The sequence below is a fragment of the Lipotes vexillifer genome, unplaced genomic scaffold, assembly GCF_000442215.2.
Source record: "Lipotes vexillifer unplaced genomic scaffold, Lipotes_vexillifer_v1.1 scaffold63, whole genome shotgun sequence".
In the NCBI taxonomy this organism is placed as follows: Eukaryota; Metazoa; Chordata; class Mammalia; order Artiodactyla; family Lipotidae; genus Lipotes; species Lipotes vexillifer.
In genome coordinates this window covers 1,551,153-1,563,621 of record NW_006784492.1, presented here as the reverse complement: position 1 = coordinate 1,563,621, position 12,469 = coordinate 1,551,153, and the positions used below count along the sequence as shown (strand labels likewise).

At 48.7% G+C, this 12,469-nt stretch overlaps 1 protein-coding gene across 2 annotated transcripts in view; it reads right to left on the bottom strand.

Moving 5' to 3' along the window:
* Positions 1 to 12,469, bottom strand: part of AFAP1 (actin filament associated protein 1) — a 93,137-nt gene that overhangs the window by 38,224 nt on the left and 42,444 nt on the right. For both annotated transcript variants that reach the window (XM_007456867.1, XM_007456868.1), the window contains exons 6-8: positions 11,510 to 11,605; positions 8,240 to 8,321; positions 1,197 to 1,346 (exon numbers count right to left, since the gene is read on the bottom strand). In XM_007456867.1, coding sequence (XP_007456929.1) covers positions 1,197 to 1,346; positions 8,240 to 8,321; positions 11,510 to 11,605 — 328 coding nt within the window. The remainder of the gene's footprint in view (positions 1 to 1,196; positions 1,347 to 8,239; positions 8,322 to 11,509; positions 11,606 to 12,469) is intronic.

Here is a 12,469-nt window from a genome sequence, read left to right as displayed (position 1 = left end):
AAAAAAAAAAAAAAAAAAGAGAGAGAGAGAGGTAAACAGCGGGCACACATAAAAGGCATTACGGGACTGACGTGTGATGCGCCCTGTGGTCCGCAAGGGAAAGTACAGCCCATTCTTATTTTTCTTAAAGGGTAAATATCCATCTTTCAGCGTTTCTCCTTAAAGGGGCCGCACGGTTCTCGTAAACGCAGTTGCCTAGGAAACACCGTGCACGTACTGTCTAACTTCTCCAGGGAGGTGTTCCCTGAGGCGCCTCCGTGTAAGTCACAATGCCCGCCAGACTCTCCGGCTTCCCATCTCGTATCCCCGCCGTGCTCGTGATCAGAGTCAGTCACCACATGCTTGTCAGGCCGCCCTTCGGGTGCTAGACTGGATGCAGTGGGATCGCAGGAGCCATCTGGTCGTCACACCCCTCGCCCCGCTGACGCAGCACCACCGCCAGCAGCTGCCCAGAGAACACTTACTGGACGAAGACCCACGAGGGGAGGGGTCAGCCGGCCCGACTGCACTTGAGGCGGAAGCTTGAGAAGTGGAGCAGCCCCAGAAAGTTGAGTCGTGTGACGTCAGGCCAAGGGAAGGGGCTGCCAGGGACCCTGTAAACGCTCTTACACACGTTACACACCCGCCTCCGCTGGCCAACCGCCTATGCGTATGTTTCCCTTTAAAGACGCTTAAAAGGAATTTGGGGGCTTCCCTGGTGGTGAAGACTCCGTGCTCCCAAGGCAGGGGGCCCGGCTTCCATCCCTGGTCCGGGAGCTAGATCCCGCGTGCATGCCGCGACCAAGAGTTCCCATGCCGCAACTAAGGAGGCCTTGAGCCGCAACTAAGGAGCCCACCTGCCGCAACTAAGACCCGGCGCAACCAAATAAATAAATAAATAAATAAATAAATAAATATACAACAAAAGATAAAGTTTAAAAAAAGGGGGGATTTGGAAGAACCTCATGGGATCAAAGAGAGAATTTGTTTTTTGTTTTGAGAGAACTTCAGAGATCATCTCAAACGCCTGCAAGGCCTTCATTAATAAGCAGTAAAATGTAATCCATTCTCCACAATTTAACTGATCACAAGCCCAGTGCAAAAGAGCCCAATCAGTGAGACTTAGAAGAACATGACACAGAGGTGTCCCCGGAGAGGGTCTCCGTGTGCTCGGGGAGAGGGTGCAGACCTGGCAAACCCACGCACCCCCGTCTTACCACAAGTAGGCACATCTTCCTCCGCTGAGGAGGTCTGTTCATCTGTCGATGGCTTTTTCTTTCCCAAACCGATGATCTTGGTGATTTTTTTCCCAGTGACTTTAGACACAGTTCCCTTGGCCTCTGATTTGGAACTTTTTTTCCTCTTAACTGTGAAGAAAGGTGACGACAAAAAAGCATGTTTCAGCGATAGACTTTAACTGAAAAGAAACATCAAAATAAAGCATGACTCATGGCTGATTTTCCTTCCCCAAATTTCTACTTACTGAGCACCTGCCGTGCATCAGCTACTCGTCTAGATACAAGAGAACAAAGCAGAAAACAGGCGCTCCCAGGAAGCTTGTGTTCCACAGCAGGCTGAGAACACATGCACATGCACACACATGTACACATGTGCTCGTGCACACACACACACACCACACACATACACACACAGAGCCCCTGAAGGAGGTCGGATGATGGAAAGGCCTCTGTAGACCTAAACTAGGGTTCTGTGGTACAGTGACCGGGCCGTCAGGAAGCAGAGGAGCTAAGTATCAGTACAAGGCAGCATCTGCGCAGAAACCCGAGGGAAGAGCCGTCCGGGCAAGAAGAGCATCAGCTAACACAGAGCCTGTGACGCTGCAAGGAGCCGGACACGTCTAGAAACACAAGACAGGCTCGGGCAGCTGCAACCTGGCCTGCACAGGGAGGGGTCCGGCAGGTGAAGGAGCAGGGGGACTCAGCAAGCCTCCACCAGCCCCTCACTGACCTGTCAGACTCACATGGGATTCCGCCCCATCCGGAGCTGTTAGACCAGCAGCCTGCATTCCAGCCCCGTGTGTTCTGTTTGGCCTGCAGTGCTAAACCGTATGCACAAAACTCATGAATGCGCTGCATGAAGATGAATGACTTCTGGCTTCCCTTGGAAAACGGAAAGGTCTGGCAACTCTGAACCCACATTTTGGTAAAGCGACAGCGGGCGGGGACAGGACCCGAGAAGCCGCAGCCATGCGCAAGGACCTACGTGCCCAGCTGACGACAGTCCCCGGACCCCAGCCGATTGAGCGCCAGCGGCCGGCTGCTATCCTGTGCCTGACCCGTGGCGGCAATCTGCCCTCTCCAGCTCCTGCGGGCTTTGTCTATGACCTCCGACAGAATCACAAGGGTTAGGGGACCGGGTGCAGAACCAGAGTGGGTGCTAAGAATGGTCCAGGACTGAGGGACAAGACCCTTCCCACCAGAGCACTTCTGGGCAGGTAAGCTGTCACCTGAGGGCTGTTCTGTGCCTGGTGCTGGGGCCAAGGGCCTCGCTCAGTGTGGATGGGCTGGGAAGGCCCTGGAGGGACCCACAGCATCAAGGCCAGACACCATCACCTGAACCCCCGAGACCCCCAACGGCCCCTGCTCGGTCCTCTCCAGGAGGACCCCTCAGCCCTCCGTAACTCAGAGGGTGGCATGGACCTTTCAGAAAATGTAATGAAAGTCAAGAATTCCTTCCCCACCCCTCTCCCTGTGGACACAGAACGTGCACGAACATCACACAGGATAACTTCAGAGGAATAGGATTCAGGGATGTGAGATTATAAACTGTGGGCCTCATTCCTAAACCTACCCTCTAAAAGCGTACGCCCTCCCCCCTCCTTTCTACCACATCAGCTACTCTCAGTGGGGGGCGGGGAAGCCGTCCCCTTCTCTAGTTCCACTCTGCCAGCCGCCCCACGCCCACGGAACGAGGCCAGCGCGCATCCACCCTCGCCCGGGTCTGCCTCATCTGGGCTCTGCAGGTCTTCCCCCCACCCCACCCCCTGGACTCAGCAAGGTCCCGTGAGGCCAGTCACTGTGCTTGAACACTTATTTCCTCTCTAGAAAGAAACGACAGTTAACAATGTCTGAGGCAGGAAGTGCTACATTATAGTTTTAAAAAGAAGCCGCACTAAACTTCAGGGTAATCAGCACTACGGACTGAATGTTTGCATCTCCCCAGAATTCACACGCTGAAGCCCTAAATCCAGAGTGTGGCTGTATTTGGAGATGGGGTGCCTAAGGAAGCACTGAAGGTTAAATGAGGTCTTAAGGGTGGGGCCCCGATCCGACAGGATTGGTGTACTCGTGGCGAAAGGCCACATGAGGACACAGTGAGGGGTGGCCGTCTGCAAGCCAGGAAGGGAGCCCTCACCAGCACCCGACACTGACGGCACCTTGATCTCGGGCTTCTGGCCTCCAGAACTGTGAGAAATAAACTTCTGTTGTGTAAGCCACCCAGTCTGGGGTATCTTGTTATGGAAGCCTGAGTTGACTAGTACAAGAAATTCTATGTTATTTTAAACAAATCAGGTCATATTAGAAACACAGAACACAGGACTGTCACTCCCACCCACTCCTGACACTCTCCCACCACACGCAACCCCTCGTAAAATAAAGCACCAAGAAACCACTTTAATCTCTTGGTCTGAAGGCACATCTCCTCCCCAGCTGCCATCAGACATGGAGTCCGAGGTTGGAATACCTGTATCATTGATTTCAGTTCAACCAAACCCACAGTGAAAGCAGCAGTGGATGACCTTTCTTAGCTGTTTCTAAAGAGCCTGAAGTTGATCTTTGACCAGAGCCCCACTCAAGCTAATAAGCTTTAAGAAAAGAAGATCCTCTCAGCGAGGACAGTCAGTGCCCGGAAGGGATCTTCTGCAAAGCTCAGCAGCACGAATCAGTCCTTCCCTGCATCTCAAAGTGACAAGTGAGGAAGCCAGGTCGTTAGATTTACTTCCAATTTTACTAGGATTTGCTCCTGTTGGGAAAGTACTTGCTGGGCTCTGGCTACAAAGAAAGGACATAATGAAGACTTTTAATTCCTTGAATGTCCACTGCTTTTTTTGCAAAAGCAGAAAGTGAGGCTGTCCTTGGAAGAAAAAGCCAAAGGATGTAGGAACGTGAGAAAGAAATCACAAGAATATGTTGATGCTATTCAATAAACAAAAGTCAAAATTTAGCACATATAATAGAATTATGAAGGAAAACCTAAAAACTCAGAACTCTCAACTCACTGAAGCCGTACAACAGAAAGGCTGCAGAGTTTAAATGGCACCACTGTCAACGTGGCGCGCTGGGGTGGAGGCGGTGTTGACAGGCACTGAAGCAAAGCTAATTCGCAGCATTTCAAGCCGATGGTTCCCTCTTATCCTACATAAATGGGAGTCTAGGTGTTTTGGAACTTAGGCAAGTGGGAGGAATATCATCAGACTACTGATACGCTAAGTCCACCAACAGACCCGTTAACCTGTGATTAAATGGTACACATGCTCAATGCTAGTTGGGGACAGCTGTCACTTCCACACAGATCAGCCCTAGGGACTCAATTCTCTTTGCTCATGTCAGCTGCAGTATCCGTAGCAACTCTACTAAATTCACCCCAAATCACACCATACTGGCTCATTACGTGCCAGGGCCTGACACCTTGATAGAAGAAACCAGAGTTTTAGAGTCATTGCCTGTGGCTTTGGTCACAGAATCTGGATCGTGTCCATGTACAGTTGACAGTCTAACACTTAGGAGAAACTGCAGGAGTTGGGCATATCTTCCATGCAGCCAGCAGAGAAATGTGTCTGAGTCACGACATGGCTGGGATCAAGGGAGGTTTACCAGAACTTCTCAACTACAAACTAATCAAGACGGCACAGCAAGGATAAAGGCTAAGGTAGACGGTCAGAATGTATTTAAGCTGTTAGCTTCCTTCAGTGACTATTCATTGGTGGTCTACTATAGGCAAAGCACCATTGCCAGGCAAAAAGTGTTTGAACCAAGGTCACCTTTACAAGGCACAGAAGGCTGCTCTTGTTAAAAGGAAACAGAAGAATATCAGACATATTCACTTACCTGTATATCTAGACATATATATATCATTCTGTAGAACCTAATTTCATGCAGGGACACTGGGTGAGGAAATCACAAACAAGAAAAGAGACCAGCCAAAGCAATGCCCGCTAGCCTCGGCGTCTGAGCAGGAACCCTCAGATTGTATGTTGTTCTGTTTCAGGGCAAAACTTAAAGATAGCTTTCCTGGCTTTGATTACACATAATGTGCCCTGTGAAGACACAGATGATACCTTCCACTGAATAACTTCCGATGGAAAGAACTAAAATTACACTCAAGATACAACCGAGTTAGAAAATCACATGGGCCAAGGCAGAGATCACGACCCTCTGGCGTGAACCTTGAAATATCACAATAGCCCAGATGATTCAGGCTCCAAGGTTCTTAGCGGCCAGGACTGCTATTCGGTTTAAGGCCAGGAGACCTCTGTGTGTGTCTGAGGCAGAAGACACCTGCACCACCCTGGCGACTGAGTGCAACTGAGCTGCGCAGGCAGAACTACTCGCCTGGGAAGCACAGAGGCTCCTGGCCTTGCACAGGGAAAACTTCCTGACCACCCACTAACCCCACCCCTCCTCTGGGCCCAGACACTGCGTGGGAAACTAGAAGTCAAGCCACAGACTGGGACAAGATGTGTGCAAAAGACATCTGATAGAGCAGGGGTCCCCAACCCCCAGGCCGCGGGCCAGCACCGGTCCGCAGCCTGTTGGGAGCCAGGCTGCAGAGGAGAGGGTGAGCGGCGGGCAACGAGCGAAGCTTCATCTGTATTTACAGCTTCTCCCCATCGCTCGTGTTACCACCTGGGTCATCCCCCGCCCCGGCCCCGGCCATGGAAAAACTGTTCTCCATGAAACTGGACCCTGCTGCCAAAAGGGCTGGGGACCGCTGTGACAGAGGACTTGCATTCAGAATAGATAAAGAATTCTCAGAAATCAGTATGAACAAAAAAAAATCCAATGAGAATATGCAAAGATAATAAACGGCTGGCAAAAAAGCACACTAAAAAATGTGCGACATTGTTAGTCGTAGGGAAATGTGTTTTAAAGTCACAATTACACAGCACTACACACCTATTAAGATGGCTTAAATAAAAAGAACAAAACAAAGCAAAGATGACAATGAAAGGCTGGTGAGAAGGCACATGAATGCCTGTGACCACAAGAGTCCCACTCTGCAGTATCAGCCGAGAGAAATGAAAACGTGTTCACGCAAAAGCCTGTTTGTGGATGTCTACGATGGCTTTACTTGTAAACCACTCAAACCTGGAAGCAGTCCAGCTGTTCTTCAGTCGGGGAGTGGATAAACTTAACTGGTCCATCCACACTGGAATCCTCTCAGCCTAGAAAAGGGACAGACTACTGACTCCCCATGTGGACACACCCCAAATGCAAAACACTGAGTGAGAGAAGCCGGATCCAGGAGGTTGCACCCTGTATGATTCCACTTACAGGACAGAAAACAGGCCAGTGGTTGCCAGGGAACATTTTGGGGTGACAGATAGAAATGTTCTACATTTCGATTGTGATGAAGGTTACATGCATGTGTTTGTCAAAGAACCGTACACCAAAAAGGGTGAATCTGACTCTACGTAATTTACACCTTTATAAAGCTGACTTTAAAAAAAAAGAGAATTCAGTATTTGTACCCCCATGTCCATAGCAACACTATTCACCATAGCCAAAAGGTGGAAGCAACCTAAGTGTCCATCAATGGATGACCGGATAAACAAAGAAACGAAATGTGGTCCATCCACACAAGGGAATATTATTCAGCCTTAAAAAGGAAGGAAATCCTGTCACGTGCTACAGTGTAGATGAACCTTGAGGACAGCATGCCGAGTGAAATACGTGACATTAGCCAGTCACGAAAAAGACAAATACTATAGGATTCCATTTATATGAGGTCCCTAGAGTCATCAAAAATTATAGAGACAGAGCTTTCCTGGTGGCGCAGTGGTTGAGAGTCCGCCTGCCGATGCGGGGGGCACGGGTTCGTGCCCGGTCTGGGAAGATCCCACGTGCCACGGAGCGGCTGGTCCCTGAGCCATGGCCGCTGAGCCTGCGTGTCCGGCGCCTGTGCTCCGCAACGGGAGAGGCCACAACAGTGAGAGGCCCGTGTACCGCAAAAAAGAAAAACAAAAAATTATAGACAGAAAGTAGAATGGCAGTTGCCAGGAGTGGGGGGAGGGGAGAATGGGGAGCTAGTATTTCGTGGGGACAGAGCTGCAGTTTACAAGATGAGAAAAGTTCTAGAGACCCATGGTGGGGACGGCTGCACAACACTGTGAAGACACTTAATGCCGCTAAACTGGGCTTAAAAATGGTTAAGACAGTATATTTCATGTTATCTGTATTTTACCACAATTAAAAAAGAATTTTTTTTAATGAAGGTGAAATAAAGATATTTCCAGACAATTTTTTTTTTTTTTTTTTTTTTTTTTTTTTTTTTTTTTTTTTTTTTTTTTTTTTTGTGTGGGACACGGGCCTCTCACTGTTGTGGCCTCCCCCGTTGCGGCAGAGCAGAGGCCCCGGAAGCACAGGCTCAGCAGCCATGGATCACCGGCCCATCCTCCCAGACCGGGGCACAAACCCGTGTCCCCTGCATCGGCAGGCGGACTCCCAACCACCACGCCACCAGGGAAGCCCCAGACAATCTTTTTAAAAACATCAGATATCTCTGAGTCCGGCCTCCTCATTTTAAGGATGGGGAAACTGAGGCTCACCAAAGAGGAAATACTTGCTCACAATCTCGCTCTCCAGCAAAGGCAGCGTTGGGATGGGCACAGGGGTTCCCAGTCTCATCATCCAAAGCTCTTTTCCCTGAAAATCACGTCTCCCAGCAAGATGCTGGCGGCCCCCCAGTGCAAATTTGTCTCAGTGATAAATCAGGTGAGGAAGTAACCTGCCGTAAGTCATAAATGAAAATATACGCAGGGCCCCATATCAAAACAGTAGGAGAAAACCTAGGCCAACGTTTGGTAGGACTGCAAGAAAGACATGGAGGAGGAGTATCAACCGAAGGGGTTTCTCTGGATTTCTGCAAGTGTAACACGGAACGATGACATCTGCATAACTGAACTACCGAGGACATTTTCCATACAGAGTTTACAGACCTGGCTGCAGTGCTTTTATTTGGGGTTTTGTTGTTGTTGTTGTTGTTTGTTTTATATATTTTTGGCACGAACAGAACTCACCTTGTTCTTTCCCGTTACACACAGCAATTCCATTTTCTGTAACGCCCTCCCCATCCGAGCTTGGTCTCTCTGAAGACAGTTTCTGTGAGGATCAAAAGATTCAGTGATTCTTACAATGGCCACACTGACCAAGTGATGCATCACGGATCAATCAAAAGTCATCTCAAAAGCGAAAGAAAATGTGGGCCACATTCCTAATCATCTGGAGACAGGGCTCAACTCTAACACGGACTACCTGGTTGGTTTGCTACAACAGCTTTAAAAACATCGAAAGAACAAAGAAAAAAGTTGCTGAGGTTATACTAACACACGCTATAGTACCAAGCTTGTTTCCATCAAATCACTTTCTTGCAAATAATTTTGAAAAAAATATTGGGTTGGCCAAAAAATTTGTTCGGGGTTTCCGTAACATCTTACGGAGAAACCTGCACTAACTTTTCGGCCAACCAAATATAAGGAGTACATAAAATATTCCCCCTCACCAAAGCCACATTATCCTTCCAGAAATAAATCCTACACCATTCATTTAATTTCCTCCCAGCATTCACCAATAACTGGGCGAGTGTCAAGTATCTGCTCACAACAATACAGTCAGAATATACACAGAGAGATGAGTTACTATCAAAGCCATCAAAGGGCACAGGGATACCTGTAATTATTTTAATCCTAATATATGGATTTGAGGGGCCTAATTAGGATTCCAGGTTAGTTTCAGGAGAAGAAACATAGTTCTGAGCAGAACCTCTTCCATTCCAACCAGAGACCCTGTGGAATCACAGTGAAGGAAATGGCTCCAGAACACCCCTCCTCAGAACCTCAAATTACACCCCAGGGCCACAGAGACTGGCCAGCGGGGAGACAATCAAAATACCCGGATGATACCAGAACACAGGGACACACACGCTCACCTCGTGATAAGAGGTCCAGGCAGTGCTGGGCCAAGATGGCAGGCAGGTGCCAGTAAACCCCAGTGGTACCGGCAAGAGACAAAGTAAAAGAATTATGGCTTTAGTGGGACCCTAGTGTGTGCCACATTCCAGTGATAGAAGGACTAAAAGCCCAGCTCTCAGGCCAGGAAGCACCCCTGGGATCTGGGTCAACAGGCCCAGCCAGGCACTAACAATACCACCTTAGAAACCAAGATAGTAAAAGAGAACTGCCAATTCCCGTGTGAGTGGGTGAAAGAAGAACCCTGACGTATTGCTGATGAGAAACAGAATAGGATCAAACTTTTGGAAAGTAACTTGCTTAGACCCATGAATCAAAATCTTTAAAAATTCCATCCTTTGGTCTAGTAAGCCAGCTTCTAGGAATCTTTTCTCAGGTAATAGTCAGAGAAGCAGCAAAGATTTACACAAAAGTGTCAGGTTATTTTACACGACTCAAAAAAGAAAAAAAAGAGCCTAGTGGGGGGGTATATAAATAATAGAGTTATATGAATTTGACATTATTCAGGTGATGAAAATGCAAACATGCTTGTTGCATGTTATGTGTTTTCAAAAACCTGGAAAACTGCTAATAGTATAAAGGTTAACTGAAGAGAAAAAAGGGAAAAGCAGCATAAGAAATGTTATGCATCAGATTATCCAAACTGTAAAAGAAACACATGAATAGAAAAAATCTGGTTTAAAAACATGCAGAGCTTTGAGAGGAGCTCTAGACTTCTAAGTGAGTTTATCCATCCTATTTCTGGTTCTTTACTTTCTAAATTTTCTGCAGTGAGCAGGCATTAGTTTTGTGATCAGGAAAAAAGAGAAATAGGCCTGCTATGTCACAATATCAGGGTGAGGGTTGTGAGGTTAGCTTTGTATGTCAACTTGGAAGGTGTTTGTGGATGAAACTAACATTTCAACTGGTGAACTTTGGGGCTTCCCTGGTGGCGCAGTGGTTAAGAATCCGCCTGCCAATGCAGGGGACATGGGTTCGAGCCCTGGTCCGGGAAGATCTCACATGCCGTGGAGCAACTAAGCCTGTGCACCCCAACTACTGAGCCTGTGCTCTAGAGCCCGCGAGCCACAACTACTGAGCCCACGTGCCACAACTACTGAAGCCCGTGTGCCTAGAGCCCATGCTCCAAGAGAAGCCACTGCAACGAGAAGCCCGCGCACCGCAACAAAGAGTAGCCCCGGCTCACCGCAACCAGGGAAAGCCCGCGCGCCTCAACGAAGACCCAACGCAGCCAAAACTAAATAAATAGATAAATAAATAAAATAAATTGTAAAATATAAAAAAATAAATTGGTGAACTTTGAGTAAGCAGATTGCCCTCCACAGTGTAGGTGGGTCTCACCCAAGCAATTGAAGGTCTGAATTAAAAAATTAAAAAGTGGGCCTCCAAAGCAAGGGTGGGGGGGGAGCAGTCCTCCCGAAGACTTCACCTGCGCCATCAGCTCTCCTAGGTCTCCAGCCTAAGGCCCCACGATGCAGATTTTGGACTCACCTGTCTCCATAACCTTGTGAGCCAATTCCTCATAATAAATCTCTCAGTATGCATATAACTGTATATGTAGAATCTTATTTTTATTGAAATTTTATGTATATTTTATAATATACATAAAATTTGTGTACACATACATACATACACACCCCACTGGTTCTGTTTCTCTGGAGAACCCTGACTAAAACAAGAATAGACAAAAAAGGATCTGTTCACCGGTAGGGCAGGGGCCAAACAGGGAGAGCTCAGAAAGTTCCTGAGACAGAGGCTACTGACAGAACACGGTGGGGCACAAAGCCAGGGATCTCCATGGAAACGAGATCTCTGCACATACAGGCAACGGAGCTCCATGAGGGACAGACAGCAGGAGTGGCGGGTTCACGCGCTCTGGCAGGAAGGGCTAGCCCTACCCACCTGCTGCGTGCTCACGGCACCCAAGTACAGAGCAGAGAAGGACAGGAAGTGTTACCCGTCTGTTGGGAATATACCTCTGGGCAGGTGCACTGACGAAGCACCTACTGTATTCCAGAAGAACACAGAGCTGCCTGCGGATCTCATGCTGCTGTGTAACAGCAGGTGACCTTGATCACCTTAAATCCTGTGTCACATTTACAGCCATTCCTGCATCTACAGCTGGGAAGAATAAAACTAACCATGCAATCTGTAAAACAGCTAACTTGAGCTTCGTACAGAGCAGGCAGAGAGGAAGCAGGGCTGCATTATTTTTTTCTTTTTTCAACCAGAAGTGCTGAAATATCAGAGGTGTTATGAAAACTTCAAGGAAGGCCCAAGTTAACTGTACGGTTAATTCCTAGAAAGAAACACGCCCCTTACCTTCTCCAGTTCTGCCTTGTGCACCGGGGAGCTGGAAGGGGGAGGACATTCCGAGTCTGCTGGCCCGCTGCAGCTGCTGTAGATCTCTCTGACCACCTGTGGTGAGTGCACAAGGGCAGAGATGGTTACACAAGGGTCCAAGCAGAGGCAGGAGGTGTGGTAGGAAAGTTCCGAGGGGTCAGAGGCATCTGGATTTAAGCTCCAGGATGCCAGGCACTCGTTTGTTCATTCTTTCACTCATCATTCACCAAATGTCTATCCCACCCTGGTACTGACAGAGGTTCTGGGATACAGAAGGGAACGGTGTACGTGAGAGTCCTGCCCTCATGGGGCTTCCGCTCCAGTAAAGTTAGATACCACGATAAACAATGAATATCGCCAAAAAATGGAGGTAAGACAGCAGTTAGCACTACAAAGAATAGAAGAGGGTCTTTAACAAAAAGGGGTGGCTGATTTAGATCAAGAGAGGCCTTCCTGGGATGACGTGTAAGCTGAGAGCTGAGCTCAATGACCAGAAGGATGCAGCCACGTGAAGAACGGGTGGAAAGCGTTGTAGGCAGAGGGGACAAGGTGCAAGGCCCTGTGGTAGATGTGCAGAGTTTACGGAAGACCCAGAGTACCAGGGGCCAGGAGATGGGCTGGGAGAGGCCAGCGGGAGCCAGGGGATCACTGTCAACAGGCTGACGCTCATGACCATGGATGGAATGAGCCAACGGGCGGGGGTGAGACAAAGCAGGACAGAGACCCAGGACAAGACCTCGAGCCAGTCAGTACATGGGGTGGGGCCAAAGGACAGAAGCAGCTAGAAGAGTCTGAGCTGCAATGGACAGGGAAGCCAGAAGCAAACCAGAAGAGCCCCCCTCCAAGAAGAGGGAGCAGGAGGGAGGGAGGCGGTAGGCATGGCCGGAGGGGACACCTAGGGAGGAGCTGAGCAGAGGAAGGACTCTGCAGAGACGGGGG